Source organism: Gopherus evgoodei, chromosome 10, assembly GCF_007399415.2.
Source record: "Gopherus evgoodei ecotype Sinaloan lineage chromosome 10, rGopEvg1_v1.p, whole genome shotgun sequence".
NCBI lineage: Eukaryota > Metazoa > Chordata > Testudines > Testudinidae > Gopherus > Gopherus evgoodei.
This window is the reverse complement of record NC_044331.1, coordinates 63,939,968-63,963,614: the sequence shown is the minus strand read 5'-3', so window position 1 is coordinate 63,963,614 and position 23,647 is coordinate 63,939,968. Positions and strand designations below refer to the sequence as shown.

Below are 23,647 nucleotides of genomic sequence, written 5' to 3'. Positions count from 1 at the left end.
TATTCTCCAACTTTGTTCAACTCAATTTGCTACAGAGTTTATTCAGTTATGTACCAATATAAAAATCTGTCGGTCTAAGTTTTCATGTAATAGTTAGTATCTTCCTTGCTCTCCATATTGGTTAAAATGCCATCAGCACTGCATTACTTATCCAATATAGCATACTGAAGATAGTTCATTACACATGAAGCATATTCTCAAATTTTATTTTGATAGGCAGCTTTTCTATAACGTATTATGCAAAATGAAGTGGGGACTATCTTAAAAACACTGACTGGAAGAAGAAATAGATTCAACAAGGGGCTTTGAAGGCATGTGGTACATCCTCACGTCTCAGACAACGAAGCGGACAATTCACTGTGCAAGTGAGGATTTTAACAGCAATCCATGTAGACTAAAGATTGAGAGCTTTGTTGATTTTAAAGTTAAACAAGATCTAAATAATGAATTTCAAAGTGTGTAGTTATTTGACATAACCTTTGTTTATCACAGCATTAGGGCTCTGGTGTGACTAAATTTAGAGTATTTAATTGTGATTATATTAAGACGTTAATGCTCCAAATAACTCAGTTGCAAACAAATATTAATTGATTAGGTACATTTAAACTTGTTCTGTGTTTTTCTACTTCAGTAGAAAAGCCTTAAAGTGATACTCATGTATGATAGCCATTAAAGCAAGAAATACTGAAATCAATACAACTCGCTAACTAATCTTTTTAAAATATTAAAATATCTACCCAGGATACATTTAGACCAAAAACTGTTGCAGTAGAGAAGTGATAAAAGTAAGTTTCATTCCACCACCACTATAACACAAAATACATATGAATCCTGAGCTCTGTGACTAACCACAGAAAATAGTTTTTATGAATACTCAATGTTCAAGTTTTAAAAGAACGAAAACCTGTTAGTGGCCGAACCCAATCATATTCAAAATGAGAAATGCAAGAATTCTAAGAATACTCCAGGTAATCTAAACTCCTGCGTCAGAAATTTAAGTTAATTAAAGTCTCTACAGTTTAAAGAAAACTGAAAAGTAAAATTATTAAGGATGATAAATGTGCAGATTAAACTACATCTGAATCTGATGCTGTTCTTTACATTAAAGATTTATACAGCAATTCATCCCCACTACATAGAAAGTCTCACATAAAAATGTTGATATTCACTTACATTTGAACGTCATTTACTAATATAAAGGGAACCCAGAGTCTGACTCATCTTCAGAGGAGAAATAGTGGCAGGTATCCTCTGTACCTTTATTAAAGTAGCAGACCAATTAAGAACAGGAGTATCTTCTATTTTTGCAATGCACACACACTGAGGCTACAATGATCTCGGACTCCCTCTCCTGGGTATACCACAGCAGTGAACATTCACAGACTTAATGCACGTTATGTTACAATTGAAGACGCTATTGCATTACGGAGCCACCAGTGCCCATTATGAACCAAATCAAGGTTCAGCAAGAGGATTAAAAACTAGGTGTATTTAAAAAGGCAACAAACACATAGTTCTAGTCACCAATTCAGAGCTAGCAAAAAACTTCAAATTCAGACAGAAAATACTCCACCAACAGGACTGATCCTCTCTACATCTGAAGTGAAGATGTTTTCTCCCACTTATAAAGTGGGAATTACCAAGACAGGTATTCAACACAACAGAGAGTCAGTTGAAGAGACTGTATTAGAACTATAGGTTCCTGATTTCTACCCTAACCTCTAACAATTCAAGGTGATTTGAAGTCTCTTCAACTGCTACGTAGAAAAAAGAGCAGACAAGAAGACACATTGTTTATGACAGAGGGGACCGCATATCTATAACCTATAGTTATGAAAGCTGAAAGAGGATGTGATATATAGACAGACATAACAGCATGAAAAATCTTGAAAATAAAATTCCAAGCAATCAGAGCATTATGACTTCAAAATACTCTCTTAAGAAACTGGAGCTACACAGAACTAAGACTTCAAAATGGTGGACTTCAAATTTTGTTTTAACATCTATAGCTCAAAACTGAATAAAATGACAAGGATGGAATAGGAAAAACATTACAAGAAACATCTGATTCACTGGTACTCAGTCTAACAGGGTGTACTTCAAGCCTGGTCTATAGTGAAATCATATTTTAAGATTTTGAAAAAGAGTTTAGTACTGTACCCTTATTTTAGTATAGTTTAAGGTTAAAATAGTTTAATCATCCATCGAAGGTAGCAAAAGGGTTTTTACCTGGATTTGAAGCTGTGAATTTTATTTAATAATAATTTTAACCCCAAAAGATTTCATCTGGAAATAACTGACACTTTATAGCAGGGTCACAAAATGAGTAAAGACCTGTAAGTCTCTTCACATTTCCATGTGCATCACTAAATAGGAAGCATGTATGTCTGAAAAGACATTAAAGAATGCTGATACAGATATCTAACACATGAGCCAAATCAAGCCATCTTACAAATACAGAAATATATTCTGCCATGCTATATCATTTAATTCAATTCCCAATTGTCAAGAGGAATTTATCCCCAATCTTCTACATATCCAGAGTTCCTGCTGCATATGTACTCTAATGCAAGATCTGAACCAATCAGATAGCTCTTCCGAATTAAGTGTCAACCTCAACCAGTGGCAGAGAGGGGTTGAATTGCACAGTGTATTCTGGTTGGTGACTTTCCAAGGTTATTCTCTTGAGCACAGAAGATTTAGAAGCATTTTTGGAGACACTCAGGTTAAGGAATAGGACTACAGTAACTCCTCACTTAACGTTGTCCCAGTTAATGTTGTTTCCTTGCTGATCTATTAGCGAACAAGCTCGTTAAAAGTTGCGCAATGCTCCCTTAACATTGTTTGGCACGTACCTGCTTTGTCCACTGTTTGCAGGATTCTCTGGAAGAGCAGCCCCAACTTGTGGGGATTAGAACCAGGGGGGCCAACAGCCCCCCCCCGTTAGCTCCCCTAAATTCCCTGTATGTGGCTCAGCAGCTGCCCAACACCAGTTTAGCTGTCCCTCCCCCCACTGCTGTGCTGCTCCTGCCCTGCCATCTGCCTTGGAGCTGCTTCCTGGGAGAGGAAGGGTACTGATATCCAGATGTTCCTCTGCTCCTGCTTCCCCGCCGCTCTGTACCACTTCTCAGGGCTGGTGCAACCCATTAGGCGACCTAGGCGTTCACCTACGGTGCTAACATTTGGGGGGGGCAGCAACCGCGGCAGTCATCACTGGTATTTTGGGGGCGGGACCTTCCGTCACCTTTGTCGAGGGAGGCATTTCAGGGGCGGGACCTTCTGCCACCTAGGGCAGCAAAAAAGCTAGTGGCACTCCTGCCCCTTCTCCACAAAGTGAAGGAGGGGGACAGGGCTCAAAGACAGAAAGGAGGGCACCTGCTGGAAGCTGTTGCTTCCTGTCTGAACTGTTGATCTGCTTAAAAGGGTAACATACCTGAAATGGTGTCAGCATACTTAAAGAGGCAATGCACTTCTCTCTCTCTCTCACATGCACGCACACCCCAGCACTTTGGAAAGTCAGCACCTGGACAGCCATGCATGTGCTGTCAAGACGAGAGAGTGGTGCACTCCAGCTGGATAGTCTGGGCTCATCATCATGTTCAGTTTTTGCAGGGAAGTGTTTGCAGCTACTGCCCTGCATTTGTCGTGTTTCCTCCCTCACAATCATTCATTGCTGTGTACAATATTAAACTGTTTGTTTAAAACTTGTACAGTATATGTATATATCTTGTCTGGCAAATTTTTTTTCCTGGAATCTAACCCCCGCATTCACATTAATTCTTATGGGGAAATTGGATTCGCCTAATAGTTTCACATAAAGTCGCATTTTTTAGGAACATAACTACAACGTTAAGTGAGGAGTTACTGTACATGTTTATTTCTATATTGTTAACTATTTAAAAAATGAAGCTCACTAAATCACCAGAACAGCAAGAGACCTTTATTAGCAAGTAACTCAAGAATAAAGGAATTAAAATGAGCCTTATTTGAAATGGGAACAGATACAGAAAAGGATAGAATCCTTCTGAACATTCTGCAGCCACTGCTTGCTCTCTTTTCACCTCCTCCACATGGTATCCTTTCACTTGGTTCCAGTGAGCATAACTAAAAAAGGAATGCAAATCAAACCCACAGGCTTTATACTGCAGCATCTAACTTTCTGGCACAAAGGGAGAGAAGCAGTGGGGAGAAACAAGGATTTTCGTTTGAATACTCAGTCTCTGCAAATATGCAGGGCAATCCAGCTATAAGGGACTAGAAATATCCAGAAGTAGAATGTGGCAACTATGAGATATGCACAGTCGCAGTTTCTGAAACTATGTAAGAAGTTTTAATTTAGGGCAAGCAGTCTTGCAGGTGCCCCGCTCATTCACTGAGACCTGGGCCCCCAGTGCTCAGGGGCAAGATAATAAACATAGGAGATAAAGACAGCCCTGTGGCCTCAGCAGCTGACAGACACAGGACCAAGAGTGGTATTTGCTGTGAGGGCTGGGTACCAATTCTTGTAACACTCTGGACATAGGTGAATGCTATTTCAGCTTACTTATTATGGAAGCCCTACATTAGGATAATGTTTGATCCACTGCAGTGTTCTATAGACTGGTTGGTTCTATAGACTGGACTGGAAGGGGAGCATTTTTATCCCTTGAGGCTACATAGTCTGTGGAAGTTACTTTTAGCTGTTAGCCAACTGCTTTTAACTGGGATTTTGTTCCAGTTAAAGATAAGAGGGAAGATCTTAGTGAGTTGAAAGACTGTACTCTGAGTAGTTATCAACTGTTCTCTGTCAAACTGGGAGGGTGTATCTACCAGGATTCTGCAGGGGTCAGTTCTGGGTCTGGAACTAGTCAATATTTTCTTAAATGACTTGGATAATGGAGCGCAGAGCACGCTTATAAAAACTGACAATACCAAGCTGGTAGGAGTAGCAAGCACTTTGGAGAGCAGAATTAGAATTTAAAATTATGTCGATAAATTGCAGAACTGATCTGAAATCAACATGAAATTCGTACTACAAACACTTAGGAAGGAAAAATCAGATGTGCAACTACAAAATGGAAAATAACTGGCTTGGTAGGATCTGAAAAAGAGCTGGGGTTATAGTGGATCACAAATTGAATGTGAGTCAACAATGTGATGCAGTTGCAAAAAAAGCTAATATTCAGAGGTGTATTAACAAGAATGTTGTATGTAACAGTGGGAGATAATTGTCCCATGCTACTTGGTTGGCACTCGTGAGGCCTGAGCTGGAATATTGCATCCAATTCTAGACGCCATGCTTTAGGAAAGGTGGTGTGCACAAATTGGAGACACTCCAGATGAGAGCAGCTAAAAAGATAAAAATGTTTAGAAAATCTGACCTATGAAGAAAGGGTAGTTAAACTGTGGAAAAAGCTTCCAAGGGAGTTTATGGAGGTTTTTAAGAACAAAGTTGGACAAACACCTCTAATGGTCTAGATTTACTTGGTCCTGCCTCTGTACAGCAAGGTGCCATCCAGCCCTACATTTCTATAACACTATGATATTCTTAACTAGCTTAATTCATTTTATGGGGATAAGATACAGCCCTCCAAGAGTGATAGCCTTACAGAAATCTAAGGAAAAACTATTTTTATATGCTGATCTTTGTCAGTTTGGATACAGGCTACAGATGTGGTTCATCAGCAACTGAGTCCAGTCAACTATTAACCCAAAGACTGGAATGCTGCTAACTGTAAGGATCCTCAAGAGTTGCTTGCTAAGACGACTCTTAAGATGCTGCCATTCTTCTCAAGCTCTGAAGAATGCAGGTGACACACTACATATGACCACACTACAGTAAGGGAGAAATCATCTCTAAGAAAATCAGAGGGGAATGCATGTACTAAAGTACAGAACCGTAGGTGTTATATTGCAACTCTGCATTTACATGTATGTAACAGTAACAAAGAGAAATTTGTATGAGGACTGATAACTTACAAATATTCCAAAAAAAACCCCAAAAAACCTGTGTGTGTATTAAATTTTGTTTACTATAGGAACTGTTATTTAGAGCTGCATTCAGAGTTTACATACAGAAGCCCCGAGGTTTAATTGTGTAATGCTTTCTGGAAAATCCTAAAAAGACAGAATTCTGGCCTGTGCTTCAGTAAAGAGTTAAGATGAGGTGCAGGAAAAAGGGAATGCAAGAGTTAAACCTAATAATACCTCAGCAGCCTCCTCTCTGTTCTCCCTCCTGCCTATATCTATCATCTACCTACCTACCTATCGGCAGCCAAACACACTAGCTCTATCTTGGTATTTTAACAGCAAACAGTTTTCTCCAGACTTTCCCCAAAGAGCCAACTTAAAACACCTTCCAGTGCGTATCCTCCTTGTGAAGTTATTTTACTAACGCTAGGGACATTTCGTTTCCAAATTCACTGACTATTTTGATGGGGGTTGAAACAAAACAAAAGACCCTTTAGTTTTCAGGTTAGAAGACAAAATTCTTTAAAAATTCCAAAACCAGACAAGAATCCATAGAAACAAGTCTTAACACTTATGTAGTCAATGAAGATCTGAGAAATGTTATAACTCAGATGTTGGCAGTAGACAAACTTGGCACACATTATTTATTATATGCTCTAGAACACTGTGTACTAGCCAGAATGTTGAAGAAGTTAGTGTTATGATTTACACAGTGGAGTCTCCAACTGTGTTTAATGAACAGTTTATTCTTAGTCATTTAAAATATACTCCATACAAAACTGATGAACAATAAGATGGATTTATTAGCATGCAGGACTCTTTTCTTTAGTAGATGTTTTCCCTCAAAATATGGATGTTTAAGATTACAGCTAGTTCATTTTTGCTTGGGGAGTTTTGTTAAATAAACTTCAGTTCCATATTTGAACTCCATCACGAATTACACAGCATGTTATTGGAATTATTAGATGTCTCAGTAGTGAAGAAAGTGCTAGGTCATAAGGAACACACTTCTCCATAATTTGAAATAGCTATACTTTTATTCTGATTATTTTAGATTAAGAAGATTATGTGCCTCATTTTGGATGATTTAGAGGTATCAGATACTAAAAGTGAGCACTGTAAATTGAGAGGTCTGCAAGTGAACTAAGTGAAACCAACAGGCTTTTCAAGAACGCTCAAATACATAGTTTAATTTAAAAATATAAATTCGTTTTAAAATGTCAGACAACCATAAAAAGCTACCCATGTATGACAAAAAAATCTAACCTGCATACAAGTAGCACAGCATTTTCTATAAACACGAAAAATGGTTTGAGCCAAAGGTCCAAATACTAAATCAAATTCTTCAGATTTTATAAGACAAAGGTGTATATCAGTTATAATCAAGTACTACTTTTTAAGCTCATATTATACTTATATCACTAAAGAAAATACTTTAACAAAAGCATGTTAAAGGGTACTTTAAAATTAAATTGTTTGCTATTCATAGTCCCTTGTAAGCAGGAAACCAAAATCTGCCCCTTTATCAAGATGTTTCTCTTCCATCATGTGCACGCTGACTGGCACCACTCATGTAGTCTGAGTTGCTAGCGTTGAATTAAATCTTTTGCTATCATCAGATAAATTACACGACTGAAAAAAACTGATCAGACAAGATGTGTCAAATTTCACATCTACCCACAAGTCACAAACTGAGCTCTACGCAACTGTGCAACTACCAATAAAGAACAAAAATTAATTTTTGCTATAGGCACGTAAGCAGAATGACCTCACCTCACATAAGAGGTGGGAGCCATTGTTTGGCTTATAGGAAAAAGGTGTGTGACCACTTTAAAGGCTAGATAGCCAGAGAGCGACTTGATGCAGCAGCTTCAGACTAGGTCAGCGTGGGGACACTGCCCCATCCCTCCTCCCAGTCACTGGAAGAAAGGGGACTATTTAGGTCCATGCTAGAGCAGGAAAAGCCCATGCGGGTAGTTTAATACCAGGCTTTGTCATAACCTACTGTGGGCATTATGCTAATCGCTCCTTTCACAGGGGGCTGTGAAGGAATTTTTTCCCTCACCACAGACTGACCAACGTGAGGTGAGAGCTTATTCATCTTCCCCACAGCAAGTTGGGGGCACAGTTTGGGAAGACATGAAACAGGGGTTAGGCTATGACATCAACTCATTACACAGGTGTGGGGCAGATGTCCAGCACAGGGAAGGGATATGGTAATCAGATAAAATGGACTGGTAAAGGATTTAAAGAAGCAGAAACAAAAAGGGACTTGAGGCTCTTATGACTGGTATGGCAGACAGTCAATTTCCCTCCTTGGTACTGTTTTGAACAATGCTTGTGAGAGAAGTAATTCCTTCATACAGGCCTCTCCAAATCTAAGTTAAAGTGCACCAGGAAACTTTTAGTGTACTCAAGCAAGGCCAACAGAGACCAGTTCATGAATGATGATCTAAGTTTAAACAGTGCGCTTTAGACATCCCATCCCTGCAGCATGCATTGCTGCACTACACAGACAAGCCCTTACATTATCTTCATCATGATTATGTTGCAAACTCCTCTTTCCATCCTCTCCAACACACACAGTTCCCCTCCAGCTACCAATATCTTTCTTTCTCAGTCTGATTATGTCTATACCTGTACGGGATCATGTCTGTTTAGGAGCTGAAAACGGGTCTCAAAATATGGTTCAGCACATCTCATACACAAGAATAATCCATTGGGTGCTACCTATAAATTTCACAATTTTGCCTGGTTATGTTTTTACAATGATATTCATTTTCTATTATGCCAATTAAACTTTGCCTTATTTACGGTATTTGAAAGCACTGGTAGAGATTGTATGGAGGACAAGAACTGTTGATATTATCCTGAGAAAAGAAATTGATCTGTGATATATTTCTGTAACTTCTTATAGAAAAAATAACCTACTGAAGGTAAAGTTACACAAGTTAGAAAACTTTCATTGTGTTATAGTGATTGCTATCTAATTCTCATGTGGTCACACTATAGTGCCAAGTAACTCAGCCTCCAATTTACACACTTTGAAATTTAAAAATCAAAAACCGTCTACAGAGTATAGGCCAGTTACGAATTTCATTTGCAATGTCCACATTTTCTCTCACACCTTTGCATTTTGCTGCAGAACATACTTAAAGTTTATATATACACAAGCAGTGTTTTTGTAGCCATGTTGGTCCCAGGACATTAGAGACACAAGTTGGGTCAGGAAATACCTTTTATTGGACCAACCTGAGTTGGTGACAGAGATAAGCTTTCGAGCTTACAGAGCTCTTCATGATCAGAAGAGTGCTGTGTAAGCTCGAAAGCTTGTCTCTGTCAACAACACAAGTTGGTCCAATAAAAGATATTATCTCACCCAACTTGCATCTCTAACACACAATTGGTGTAACAATAAACCGTACTTTGTTCCCCTAGCTACATTCTGAATATCTTGACTTAATGGCACCTACTGGCAGCATCTAGCATTAAGAGACTGGAATTTTTATAAGAACACCTGTAGTTCATAAAGCCACTATCAAATCCAGCAGAAAGGAGTTTTCATCGGTGCATTTCGTCTGTGACATATACACAAGTCATGAACTTTAAGTGCAAGTGTATTACTGCTCTTTGTAATTGTAAGCTTATTACACATAATCTAATCTACACTCTTTAGGGTTATGCTGTACAGCTTTTAAAAGCAAATAAGAGTACACAAATTAGTTTTCAAACTATTGTGCAGAATTTGCAGGCACACAATTAGTTGGGGAGCCTCTCCCTGATGTCCAAGTTTGAAATACTCAAAGAATGCACGTAATTCAATTGAATTACTTACATATCTTTAAGACACTGCTGGGGGATTGATAGCAATGAAGGCAGCCTGTTGGCCTTATGGGGGGGGGCCCACATTTGACAATTCCTGTCACAGGCACCAAACTGGAAGTCACATGCATTACAGAGCTCTGCAAAGAGAAAGTAATCCGCTTCCTGCTTCTCCTGAATCATGTTATATCTCTCCTCCCTTTCCAACTGTGTGTTCTGTTGGTTGTTTCACTAATATAATTTACAAGTAACAGAGAATGGCTCATATTAACATTTTAAGAGGATCCGTGTGGACCTTACTGGGCTAAATTTTGGGGCAGGGTTGGGTGTTGGTATGGCTCCTGGACATTACACAGAATCACAAATGTAGGGCTAGAGGGGATCTTAAGAGCTAATCTAGCCTATGGCACTGAACTGAGGAAGGACTAAGTATACCTAGACCATCCCTGATGGGTCTTTGTCCAACCTGTTCTTTAAAATCTCCAATGATGGGGATTCCACAACCTCCCTTCGTAACATAATCCAGCATTTAACTAACCTTATAGTTAAGTTTTTCCCAATATCAAACCTAAAACTTCCCCAGCTGCAGATTAAACCCATTACTTCTTATCCTACCTTCAACGGACAGAACAGATCACAATCCTGTTTATAAAAGCTATTAACATATTTGAAGGCTTATCAGGTCCCAGCACTGTCTTCTTTTCTCAAGACTGAACATACCCAGTTTAACCTTTCCTCGTAAAAGGTTTGGAAAACCTGACCTATCACTGATGACTCATTCAATTTGTGATCTACTATAACCACAGGTCCTTTTCAGTAGTACTACCACCTACCAGTTATTCCCCATTTTTGTAGTTGTCCATCTGATTTTTCCTTCCTAAGTGCAGTACTTATGTATATGCAGTCAATTTCTTAAATTTACTCAAGAATGAGCCACTTATTTAGCCACTTTATTTTCTGAAAATGTCTATTTTTTTTTTAAACCTTTTGTAAGTAAACAGTGCTCTCGTTCCACTTCCCATAGCGAGCAATAATTTCCTTATTGGACCTTGTGTGTTTCCAGAGGTCAGTGTTTTAAAGAAGGTCATTAACTACTTATCAGTATGAAATTGGCATGAGGATTAAGTAAGGTTACAATGTTTAAACATTAAATATAAAAAGTATTCTGTCCAATAGGATTAGGAGTCTGTTTTCTATTTTCTGTGTCAGAATTAAACTACTCAGAGAAAAATGCATTCAACAACTCTACTGTCTGGAGATTTGTGACCATGGATACCTCCCCTCATCTCTTTCAATAGACCTCATGGATTTACTCCACAGGTGAGTTGGTGAGTTCTCTGAATGATTGTCAAAAGGGAAAACAACCCATGATATTAGGCTATGACTGTCGCATAGCATTTCTGAACAGTGCTACAAATTGCATAACACAAAGGGTTCTGTTTGTAATATCTCAATCAACTACCATAATACAATTATACTATTAGAGAAAGTTAGTTTTAATATCTGAATTTGATTTAAAGTGAATGAAGTTTGCCATCTGAAATATTTAGGCATATTTCTACCTATTCAGCTGTACAAGCCTTTGTGTTCTTGCCTTAAGATCACTGGATGTTTTCTTGAACAAGCTACTGATGAGAAAAAGCCTTTGCAAAACTTGGTTTTGGTAATAAGCCAATCAACTCTTTGGCACCAAGAAAAGTCAGCAATAATGAGCAGGTTGGCAAAGCTCACTAAGTATTTAGTATGATAAGGAAGAGCTAAGCATGGGCATCTTAAGTTTGCTAGAAAGTGGACTTTACACAAGCACTCAAGCAGAGATGGAACATAGACAGAATCATGTTTTAAGCATGTGAATGTTCAAACACTGGCAGCCCAAATTAAGTAAAAACTAATTTTCATCTTTCCTAAAATGTTTTAGTCCTCTTCTACAATAAAGACAGAAGGGTACTCTGTACTGCTGATGCCTTTGGTAGATCATGAAACAAATCTAAGAAGATGTGTCACACCTTAAGGTAGTTGGGGACACAGACATCTAGTGAAAACCCTCACAATTTTGCTCTACAGAGACTATCATTTGGTAGGCTTAGTGAGGCAGGGGAGAGAAAGAGGAGAAGAAAAGAAACTGAGCCAGGGAATTGGGTTTGTTTAGTTTGGAAAAGATGACAAGGGACACAACAGCAATTTTTGAAGTATGTAAAAAGTTGTTACAAGGAAGAGGAAGAAAAATTGTTCTTCTTAACCTCTGAGGATAGGATCAGAAGCAATGGGCTTAAATTGCAGCAAGGGAGGTTTAGGTTGGACATTAGGAAAAACTTCCCAACTGTTAGGATGGTTACACACTGGAATAAATTGTCTAGGGAGGCTGCGGAATCTCCATCATTGGAGATTTTTAAGAGCAGGTTAAACAAACACCTATCAGGAATCGTCTAGATACTGAGTCCTGCCACAAGTGCAGGGGACTGGACTAGATGACCTCTCGAGGTCCCTTCCAGTTCTATGATATGCAGATAGCAATGTGGATAGGGAAAACATGGAGTTTCAGTAAGTTTTACTATAAGAACTACTCAACTAGTTGCAGTGAAGCCTATAAACCCAACACCTGCACTGGGGCTACAACAACCTGGTGATCCTCTGCATAATACTGCTTGACTTCACAGTTCTTTGCCCCTTGGAACCTACCCATTCTGCTGGCTTCTTTTATGATGCGCAGGAAGCAAAGCAGGCAGGAGAACAAATGAGTTCTGAATTTCTGTCTACCTCAACTGGCTCTAACAGCTCAACAAAATTCCCATACCTGTTTGTATTGCTGTTATTTCAGTGATACTCATACATAAAGATAAATGGTAGATACAAAGTGACAGCAATTTATTAAGAGAAACAGTGGCAAATGAAATTCCTACTATTTTCCATCTAGAAGGAAATTATGGACTGAGGAATTTTAGAAGACACAGTAGCCACCCTTTCAATGTCTGTTTATTGTGCCAACAGGCAAACCTTACAATGAGGTGATTCCAATAACACTTACCTATTTGTACTTGTTCTGGCTGACTAAGTGACACAAATGCTGATGTATCATCAATCCAAGATACCAGAATGTTACCTAAAAACGCAGATAAAACAAGAATCATCACAACAGTTATGACATTTCCCACAATCTAACAGGGTCATTCCATGTACTGATGTGCCATGGGATGGATAAAACCACTTGCCTTGTAGTAACTAGAGCCTGAGATGATTATGTCCACCTGGATCTTACTGTAATACGTACACCTCACATACATGAGCCCAAAATCTTTTAAACCATGAGTGGACATGAAGCACTGAGCATCCTCAACCTCCACGCATCTCCTTCAGCAATATAGGCATTCAGATAGAAGACTCAGTTACAAGTGGGGAAGGAAGGTGGGTCATAGTATCCACGTGGACAAAAGCATTTCTAAAGCACTCCACTTACTGTAAGTTAGGTAACCTCTGCAAGCATTTGTCCACCTATCAATGGCTGACCAGCAGTTAACTCAAGGAGCTGGGTGATAAGACTCCTATCTAAAAAACTAAGACAGACCTGCCTAATCTGATCTAGAAGCTCCTACAATGGAGTAATGACTGGCAAATACATGAGTAAAACTGTAAGTAACACTGGTCTACAATTTTTGAGAAAGTCGTCTGCTTCAGAGATAAAATGTGCTATTTATTATGTATTTTGATGTGCTGAATTCAAATATGACAATTAAAACAACTGATTGGCTACTGTTTCTAAGATATTTAAGTTTTTACATTTTATGTCTATGTATATTGTGTAGATAGTAGAGTTTTAATTATTAATTGTAAACCTAGGTCTTTTCATGTGTTTATGGTTGCTTTACATGATAATATTTCACCTGTCCTGTTTATGTAACACTTTAAAAATCAGCAAAAGGGTTATATAAATAAAAATTATGAAACAAAAGAAAAAACTATTATGTACATAGTTTAGTCCTATTCAGTGTCTACTCGGCGCTTCTTGGCTTGTCTCTTGTATTCATTAAATGGAGCATCTCTTGTCACTGTCCAGCAATAGTCTGCAAGCATTGACGGGCTCCATTTGCCCTGATAGCGTTTCTCCATTGTTTCAATGTCCTGGTGAAATCGCTCGCCGTGCTCGTCCCTCACTGCTCCGAAGTTCGGTGGAAAAAAATCTAGATGAGAGTGCAAAAAACGTATCTTTAGTGAAATGTTGCAACCAAGGCTTTTGTATGACTTGAGGAGGTTTTCCACCAAAACCTGTAGTTGTCCGCCTTGTTGTTTCCTAGAAAATTTATTGCCACTAACTGGTAGGCTTTCCATGTTGTCTTTTCCTTGCCACGCAGTGCATGGTCAAATGTATCATCTCGAAGTTGTTCACGAATCTGAGGACCAACAAAGACACCTTCCTTTATCTTAGCTTCACTTAACCTTGGAAATTTTCCATGGAGGTACTTGAAAGCTGCTTGTGTTTTGTCAAAGGCCTTGACAAAGTATTTCATCAGACCCAGCTTGATGTGTAAGGATAGTAACAAAATCTTCCTTGATTCAACAAGTGGTGGATGCTGAACACTTTTCCTCCCAGGCTCCAATGACTGTTGCAGTGGCCAACCTTTCCTGATGTAGTGGGAATCTCTTGCACGACTATCCCATTCGCAGAGAAAACAGCAGTACTTTGTGTATCCACTCTGCAGACCAAGCAAGAGAGCAACAACCTTCAAATCGCCACAAAGCTGCCACTGATGTTGGTCATAGTTTATGCATCTCAAAAGTTGTTTCATGTTGTCATAGGTTTCCTTCATATGGACTGCATGACCAACTGGAATTGATGGCAAAACATTGCCATTATGCTGCAAAACAGCTTTAAGACTAATCTTCGATGAATCAATGAACAGTCTCCACTCATCTGGATCGTGAACGATGTTGAGGGCTGCCATCACACCATCGATGTTGTTGCAGGCTACAAGATCACCTTCCATGAAGAAGAATGGGACAAGATCCTTTTGACGGTCACGGAACATGGCAACCCTAACATCACCTGTCAGGAGATTCCACTGCTGTAGTCTGCAGCCCAACAGCTCTGCCTTACTCTTGGGTAGTTCCAAATCCCTGACAAGGTCATTCAGTTCACCTCGTGTTATGAGGTGTGGTTCAGAGGAGGAGGATGGGAGAAAATGTGGGTCCTGTGACACTGATGGTTCAGGACCAGAAGTTTCATCCCCTTCCTCGTCTGACTCAAGTGAGAATGATTCTGGTGCACCAGGAACAGGCAGTCCTTCTCCGTAGGGTACTGGCATATAGCGGATGCAATGTTTGGATAATGCACAGTCCAGTTTTTCTTCTTTGACACACCTTTCCCAACTGGAGGCACCATGCAGAAGTAACAATTGCTGGTATGATCTGTTGGCTCTCTCCAAATCATTGGTACTGCAAAAGGCATAGATTTCCTTTTCCTGTTCAACCACTGACGAAGATTTGTTGCACAAGTGTGGCAGCATATGTGTGGGGCCCACCTCTTGCCCTGATCTCCAATTTTGCACCCAAAATAAAGGGGATAGGCTTTCTTAACCATAGTGGTTATACTGCGCTTTTGGGATGCAAAAGTCACTTCACCACAAACATAGCAGAAGTTATCTGCACTGTTCACACAAGTACGAGGCATCTCTGCTCACTTTGGCTAAACAGAAATGTGTCCCTTTGCAAAATCAAACACTGACAAATGAGAGCACGACACTGTATGATTTCTAGAGCTGATATAGGGTAATTTGTTCAGCAGAGTGACGTAAGCTTCGTTATGATTGCATCATCCATGACTTCTAGGAATAACATGATACAATTCATATCATGTATGACACAATACCAGCTTCAGATTGCATCATTCATTGTTTTGCCTAAAACGCAAGTACTGTCCAAACCCAGTCATAGATTTATTCATAGATCCAGTCAAAGATGTATTTTAGTCATTTCTGGTTTAAATTGAGATCCCTTCCCTTTATAACTCACTTATTCTTCGCTATTCCCAAGTCTAGGGTCGTATATACTGACCCAATAGCATATCTTGAAAACTAGAGCCAATCAACAATTTTAAGCATCATTTTCATTCTCAGTGACCCAGAATTAGTAAAGTTGGACTACATTTATTTCAGAAGCATTTTGGCTGTAGAGCAGTGTAATTGTTCTACTTCTCAGAAATAGAGATTCCCCTAAAATGAGCCATAAGAGTACCTGCACTAGCTTGAAAAGGGAGGATTACTTTGCTCAATATGTAAGAAACTTAAATACAATCTGAAACCTACTTTGAGAGTGTCTAGGTGGCATCCATTCCTTGGATTTATTAGCAAAAGCTACCACAACCCTGCAAGAGTTTCAGAATGACTGTTTTAAATAATGTTATTAGAGCCTTGTCCTCTTATTTGTGTATATAAAACTTAGTGTCTGTGGGAGAGCCAAGCAGCTTGGGAAAAATACTGGCAGATGTATAAACTAAAAGATCATCTGAATTTTTTTGGTAAAAGCTACAGGTACAGCCTAATTATAACTCTGTCCTTATGGAATACAGCACATAGGGCAGGGGGCCATCACCAAAGCCTGTTTCTCATTCATTGTGAGCTAAAGTGATAGCCACTAAAAATGTTGCCTACAGAGAGATGATATAGCAAATATGATGAAAGATTCAAAAGAAGGGTCCATTAAAAACAAAAGCAGCAGCACATTAAAATCCCAGGTGAAATAAAGAGCTATTGGGTTGATTTAATAAAGAATGTACCATTCTCACAAAATAAACTGCTTCATGATATAAGGGGGAATATCTTCCACTCCTCTGTTTATATAATGCATCGCTATCACGTTGTCTCTGTTAAGAACTTGGTAGTGCTGTCCCAAAGGAGGGGTAAGAAAGCCTTGCAGACTAGACAAACAGTTCTGAGTAGAAATACCTTTGTGTAATTGACTTTGTCCAAAACCATAGACCTGAACCTGAAGGTTGTTTAAGGCCATTTCTACCCTAGAAAAATTTTTACTGGCATAGCTATACCAGCAAACCCTCCTACTGTAGACACAGTTTATACTACCATAAAAGAGTGCTTCTGCCAGCCTAGCTCAATTTACTACTACAAATCCAATTCCAAAGTAGGTCTTGAGGCATGTGACTAGAAACAGCAAAATATAGCATGCCCAGACAAAGTCTGTCTCAATTAAATCTCAACCACAAATTAAAGATCTTCTCAGATCATTACTCATATAAACTCTCATTCCAAGTGTAAGTTAGTTTAATAATTTTCGCTTTCCATCCTATTCAGATAGGTTACAGAATGCTTTTTGAAGCTTAATCAGATAATAAAGTGATACTCTTTTTTGCTATGATTAAACATCCTGAGCTTTTTATACTTAACTTGCAAACTAAAGAACTGTACCTCTGAGTGGGTCAGGTGTTCAGGATGTAAATTACAATAAATCTGAAGACCCCCAAGAAATATAATTGATTCAATATGGTTTCTGACAGCCCCAAACTGAATAACTGTTTCTAGTTCAGGACTTCCGTAACAGAAAGTTCAATCATCCTGTAAATGAAGTTTATCACTTAAGCACAAGTTCTCTGAAATTATGTTTATACTACATTGCATTTCAAGAGGTTCAATCTTCTCCATTATTCTAACAGTCTACAATGTTTTAGGAATGTGGATTCCTGCCCTCCCATGGGGAAGAGATTCAGTACAGTGGGGAGAATTATGCTACTAGCTTTTGCAGGTGGCATAACAGTTCTTTGAGTATAAGAATTCAGAGTCAGGCAAAAAAAGAGTAGAGAGGAGTCCACAATATGCATCTGGTAATGATCTGTTAACCTCACACTAGCCAGAAGAAACCTTTTCCTGGCCACTTTAACCCTGCTCCAAACATATCTTAAAACAGTTTACTGTACTGATGTCATGCAGTATTTTTTTTCAGTTTGATTTAATTATGATGAATCCATATTAACTTATTTCATTGGCATCCAGTTGTACGGTCATGTCGCATATTTCAAGTTTACTTGCATTTGCCACTCCACAATTCTACCCTTCGTTACTGGATTCTGACCCAACCGGTACTTGTTTTCCTTGATACTTGTTCATTTCATCATTTTTAATCCATCAGTACAAGGGATGTTAAGAGATACTAGGTTAAATATTATTTTGAGGCATGAACATAAAAACCTGCAATCCAAAGTGCGTGAACCTCAAAAGGAATTGTTTTGCAATTCCTCATGCTGATCAAAGAGTCCATGCAAAATAAGTTTGCTCATATTTAAGCTGACCTTTGATTAAGAGTATGTTAACTGATGAGAAATAGGCTCACAGAAGCAGGAGAGAATAGTAAGCTAGGTCATCCAGCACATCTGGTAAGCATTCTCAATAAATTTTATAAATATTGTATATTTCATGAGTATGGCGAAAGGATAATAGATGTCTGAAAAATAGACAGCTGTGCTGCAAGTACAGTATTTAGCAAAAAACACAGCTGGATGCCAACTTACATATTGCAATACCAAGCCAAATATTTGACATTCACTAGAGTACAAAACACTAGCAGGAGAGGGTTGAGCCAGGAAGAGTTCTCAGTTTTGAGACATCTAATACAGGCCAACTGTTCTCTACAATCTAAGACGTGACATTTTAGCCTAGCCTACAAGGTCACAAGTTGTCAAACAGATTTTTTTCCCCCATTAAAAAGTTTACAGCTTAACTTTTAAGTGTTATTAAAATTTATTTTATTCAAATGTCAGGAGAGGAAACTTAAATCTGCCATTTCTGAGGAAAAGTTACCATGTTAATATTTGGTCTCAATATTTTAGTTTTTAAATTTATTTTCCTTAAATTAAAATAGTGACACAACCCAAAATATGGGAATCATCTTTTTGGACAGAACATTGCACTATAATGCCTAAGTCAGTGGTCCCAACCTTTTCGCCTGGCAGGCGCCAGACGAAGGATGGGGCAGCGGTGGAGCATCCGCGGAAATGCCGCCGAATTTCAGCGGTGGTGCCTCTCGATGACGTCACTTGCTGCCGCCAAGTGATGTCATTGAGAGGCGTTGCTGCTGAAACGCTGCAGAAATTAGGTGGCATTTCGGTGGATGCTCCACCGCCGGCCAGGATGGCGCATTTAGATGCCCCTGCAAGCGCCATGGCACCTGCAGGCACCGCTTTGGGGACCCCTGGCCGAAGTGAATTATACATTATTCAAACAAGATCTATGGAAGGATATGTTAAGACTCTCCCTGTTTTCATATTAAAGATTGGCTGAGTACTATATAGGCCACCCTGAAGCTGCAAGCAACTTCTGGACACCTGCTCCCAGGACAGTGGAAACAGTTTAAGTCTTTATCTTGTGAGCAGTGGGTTAGTGCAGGTACTTGTACAGCAGTTGCCGGCTAACGTAACTGAGAACAGTTAATAGAAACTATACATTTCAACTTTCTGGCTGGAGGACAGAGTGCAAAGACAGCAAGAACAGCTAGAGGAGGTGGTCAAGAAATCTATCTTCAGTTGGGAATGGAAAGGCCAGAAATGCTCAGAGCAGAAACAGAATGGAAAACTTTCATGGTGACCCGTATAACCTTTCCTAAAATTTCTTTAATACATGCTGAATTCCTCCAGAGTATATGGGAGGTATTTGGTACATATTACTATACTAGAAGCATTTGGGGGGGGGGGGGGAGAAAAAAAAAAAGAGGCTGGGTAGTTCACCTTAAAATACCATTTTTATTTTTAAAATGCAAACTTATAAAGCTAGATTAAATATTAATTTTATGACAGACATTGAAACACTATCATAATTAGTAAACCTTGAAGACAAATGCTCAAGCAACAGGTGTTACAACCAAGCAATGTGGAATATGAAGTCTAGGTGTGCTGGCGTAAATAGGATTTTTCAATATATGTTTCAAATATTGGTTTAAAGTGACTTTAAGAAGTCAAAATCTTATCTATGTACCATCTGAATTATTAAAACTGAATTTTAAAAAATCCAGTGTTTGTGCATTTCACATTTTGAACATCATCAAGCTTAGACAATGAAAACAGATTAGCATCCACTTTTCCTCCCCAACTAAACGATACTCTTGCACTATCAAAATGCTATGTTGAGTCTGATTAAGTCTAACTCATTCATTATGGTGAATTTAAAAAAAAAAGTTTGGTAATAGTTTGACAATACTTTGAGTCTAAGTTACCTATAATTAGCAAGGACTAAACAAAGGCTACGAATTTAGCATAAAATCTTGGTTAAGTACTATCACATTTGTCATCTAATGACAACATTGAATATTTAATAGCATTTCAAGAGTTTAAAGAGGTAAAAATAACGTTTTAAGGGATTTCACAATCCTGTGCCAAGATTTCTTTAGTTCTGACCAGCACTTGTTATGAAAGTTTTAAATATCTCATTTAGCCAGGGCAAGAAAACTCGTTAAAAAAATGCAGCATGAAACATGTTAAAATCACGACAACAAAAACAGGAGGAGTGGTAAATACTGAAGAGGATTGGTCAGTGATACAGAGCAATCTAGACCACTTGGTAAGCTGAGCAGAAGCAAACAATACACGTTTTAATATGGTTAAATGGAAACATGTATACTTCCAGGAACAAAGATGAGGAGGTTACTAACCTGTTCAGTAAAAAACAGTTACTTTCTCGTAATTGTTGTTCTTCGAGATGTGTTGTTCATGTCCATTCCAACCAGGTGCGTGCTCGCCACATGCATGCCAGCCGGAAGATTTTTCCCTCAGCAGCGTCCGTAAGGTCGGCCTGCATGCCCCCTAGAGCAGCACCTTCATGGCGCCCAATATAGGGCCTTGCTGACCTCCACCTGCTCAGTTCCTTCTTGCCAGCTATTCTGACAGGAGGCATTGGAATGGACATGAACACCTCATCTCAAACAGTAACAATTATGAGAAAGTGAGTAACCATTTTTTCTTCGAGTGATTACTCATGTCCATTTCAACCAAATGACTCACAAGCAAAGCTCAGGAGGTGGGGTCGGAATCATGCACTGATTGGAGCACAGCACGTCCAAAGGCCACATCATCTCTGGTCTGTTGTGTAACTGCGTAGTCAATGTACACGTCAAGGACCACGTAGCCACCCTGCAAATTTCCTGGGTGGGGACTTGTGCCAGGAACACCGCCAAGGAGGCACGGGCCCTGGTAGAGTGGGTGGTAATCGGTGGGGCGGGCACCCTCGCCAGGCTGTAATACTCCCGAAACAGGATGTGATACACGACGAGATGCGTTGAGAAGAGACAGGGAGACCTTTCATTCTGTCCACCACAGCCACAAAGAGTTGGATGGACTGCCAGAACGACTTAGTCCTCTCTATGTAGAAGGCTAGGGCCCTACGTACTTCGAGAGTGCAGCCTGTGCTTCATACTGAAGGAGTGTGGCTTGAGATAAAACACTGGGAGGAAGATGTCCTGGCCCACGTGAAACTGGGAGACAACCTTAGGGAGAAAGACCGGGTGAGGTCTGAATTGGACCTTGTCCTTATGAAAAACTGTGTAAGGGGCCTCGGACGTGAGGGCCCTGAGCTCTGATACCCATTTAGCGGAGGTAATTGTTCCCTGATCTCTCTCTCTCTCGTACAAGGTCGCGACCTTGTACGAGAGAGAGAGAGAGAGAGAGAGAGAGAGAGAGAGATCAGGGAACACGTCACCAGTGGTTCAAATGGAGGGCCCGTAAGTCTGGAGAGCACTAGATGAAGGTCTCATTCAGGGACAGGCTGATGTGTCCGCAGAAAGAACCTGTCCAGGCCTTGAGAAAATGAAGGACTAGAGGATGCGTGAAGACCAAGAAGCCGTCCGTGCCCAGATGGAAGGTGGAAATGGAGGCTAAGTGGTCCCTTATTGATGACAAGGACAGGTTTTGTTGTTTTAGGTGAAGGAGATAGTCCAATATGAACAGTATGGGGGTGAGCAATGGCGACTGACTGCATTGCTCTGCCCAGATAGAGAACCATTTCCACTTGGCAAGGCACGTTGCCCTGGTGGAGGGCTTTCTACTACTAAAGACGACTTGTCTGAGTTGATCCAAGCAGGACAGCTCTGCAATGTTTAGCTAGGGAGCATCCAGACCATAAGGTGGAGTGACTCTAGATTCGAGTGCTGGAATCAGCCACTCTCCTGTGTGATCAGATCTGGGACCAGCAGTAAAGCGAGCAGTATCACTAAGGACGTTCCCAGGAGCAATGTGAACCAGTGCTGTCACGGCCACGCCGGCACTATCAGTATGACTTGGGCCCAGTCCCCTGCGGATCTTGAGGAGCACCTTGTGGACAAGCAGAATTGGTGGAAAAGCATAGAGCAGGCTGCCTCCCCACAGGAATAGAAAGGCATCCACAATGGACCCGGGACTGACTCATGAGGGAGCAGAATAGCTGACATTTCCTGTTGCCACGAGTGGTGAACAGGTCTATCTGGGAGACCCCCAGAGGCAAAAGACTGAGCTCATCACATCCAGCCGAAGGGACCACTCGTGGCTGTGGAAGGTCTAACCGAGACTGTTCTGCACTCCTGGGAGGTATGACGCCTGCAGGTGGATCAAGTGCTCTACGCAGAAGTCCCACAGCGTGCGAGCTTCCCGACACAGGGGAGAGGAGCATGCACCCGTTTGTTGATATAGAACATCACAGAGGTGTTGTCCATGAGGGCTGAGATGCATCTGCCTGCTATGTGGGTTTTGAAAGCATGGCATGCCAGGCACACCACTTTCAGCTCTTTGACATTGATGTGCAGAGCAAGGTCCACCTGAGACCAAAGATCTTCAGTCCCCTAGATGAGCTCCCCAACCCAGATATGAGGTGTCCGTCACCAATGAGAAAGAGGGCTGAGAGCTGGCAAAAGGCACTCCTGCACAAACCACTCAAAGGTTGAGACACCATAGGAGAGAGTCCAACACCAGGCAAGGCAGGGTTAGGATGCTATCCAGAGCGTCTTGGGCTGGCCGATACACCAACACCAGCCAAGACTGGAGTGGCTGCAGTCTGAGTCTGGCGTGCTGTACCACATAAGTGCACGCAGCCCTGTGTACCAGCACCTTTATGCAGTTCCTTGCGGTGGTCATGGGAAACTGAGGCCCCATACGATGTCCCCTAGTAAGCAATACCTGGCTTCCAGGAGGTACACTATCTTGAGTTGAGTCTAGGACTGAGCCTATAAACTCTATTCTCTGCACCGGGGACAGTAGCTGTAGCCTCATTTAGCAGGAGACCTAATTTGAGGAAGGTCCTTCTTACAAATTCGACCTGACCCTCCACTTGGGCTCTTCAGCGGCCCTTGATCAGCCAGTCATCGGGGTAAGGAAAAACCTATATCTGGTGCCTACGCAGGAATGCCACAACAACTGCCATGCATTCTGTGAATAATCAGGGAGCTGTCAACAGTCTGAACGGGAAGACAGTAAACATAGTCGCCGCTGCTCATCATGAATCTGAGGTAGCATCTGTGATGTGGGGACTACTGCGATGTGAAAATACGCGTCCTTCAAGTTGAGGGTGGCGTACCAATCTCCTGGATCCAGTGAGGGGATAATGGAGGTTAGCGAGACTATGCAAAACTCAAGTTTCTTTACAAATCTGTTAAGCTGCTGCAGGTCCAACATAGGTCTGAGACCCCCATTGGGCTTCAGTATGAGGAAATACCAGCAGTAAACCCCACCGCCCCGTAGCTCCTGAGGAACCTTCTCCACTGCCCCCACCAAGAGGAGGGACTGCACTTCTTGAATTAGAAGTTGCTTGTGAGAGGGTCCCTGAAGAGGGACAAGGAAGGGGGTGGGAGGGCACAGAATTGGATGGAATATCCCCTCTCTACTGTGCGGATCACTCAGTGGTGTGAAATAATTCGGGACCAG

General features: G+C 40.6%; 1 protein-coding gene across 5 annotated transcripts in view; it reads right to left on the bottom strand.

Moving 5' to 3' along the window:
* PARN (poly(A)-specific ribonuclease) overlaps positions 1–23,647 on the bottom strand; it is a 144,442-nt gene that overhangs the window by 53,986 nt on the left and 66,809 nt on the right. For 4 of the 5 annotated variants that reach the window (XR_004002260.1, XM_030577215.1, XM_030577216.1 and 1 more), the window contains one exon: positions 12,797–12,871. The exons of the other annotated variant lie outside the window; for it this stretch is intronic. Coding sequence is in view for 3 of the 4 variants with exons in the window: in XM_030577215.1 (XP_030433075.1) it covers positions 12,797–12,871 (75 nt within the window). In the remaining variant the exon portion in view is untranslated. The remainder of the gene's footprint in view (positions 1–12,796; positions 12,872–23,647) is intronic. 5 annotated transcript variants of the gene reach the window in all.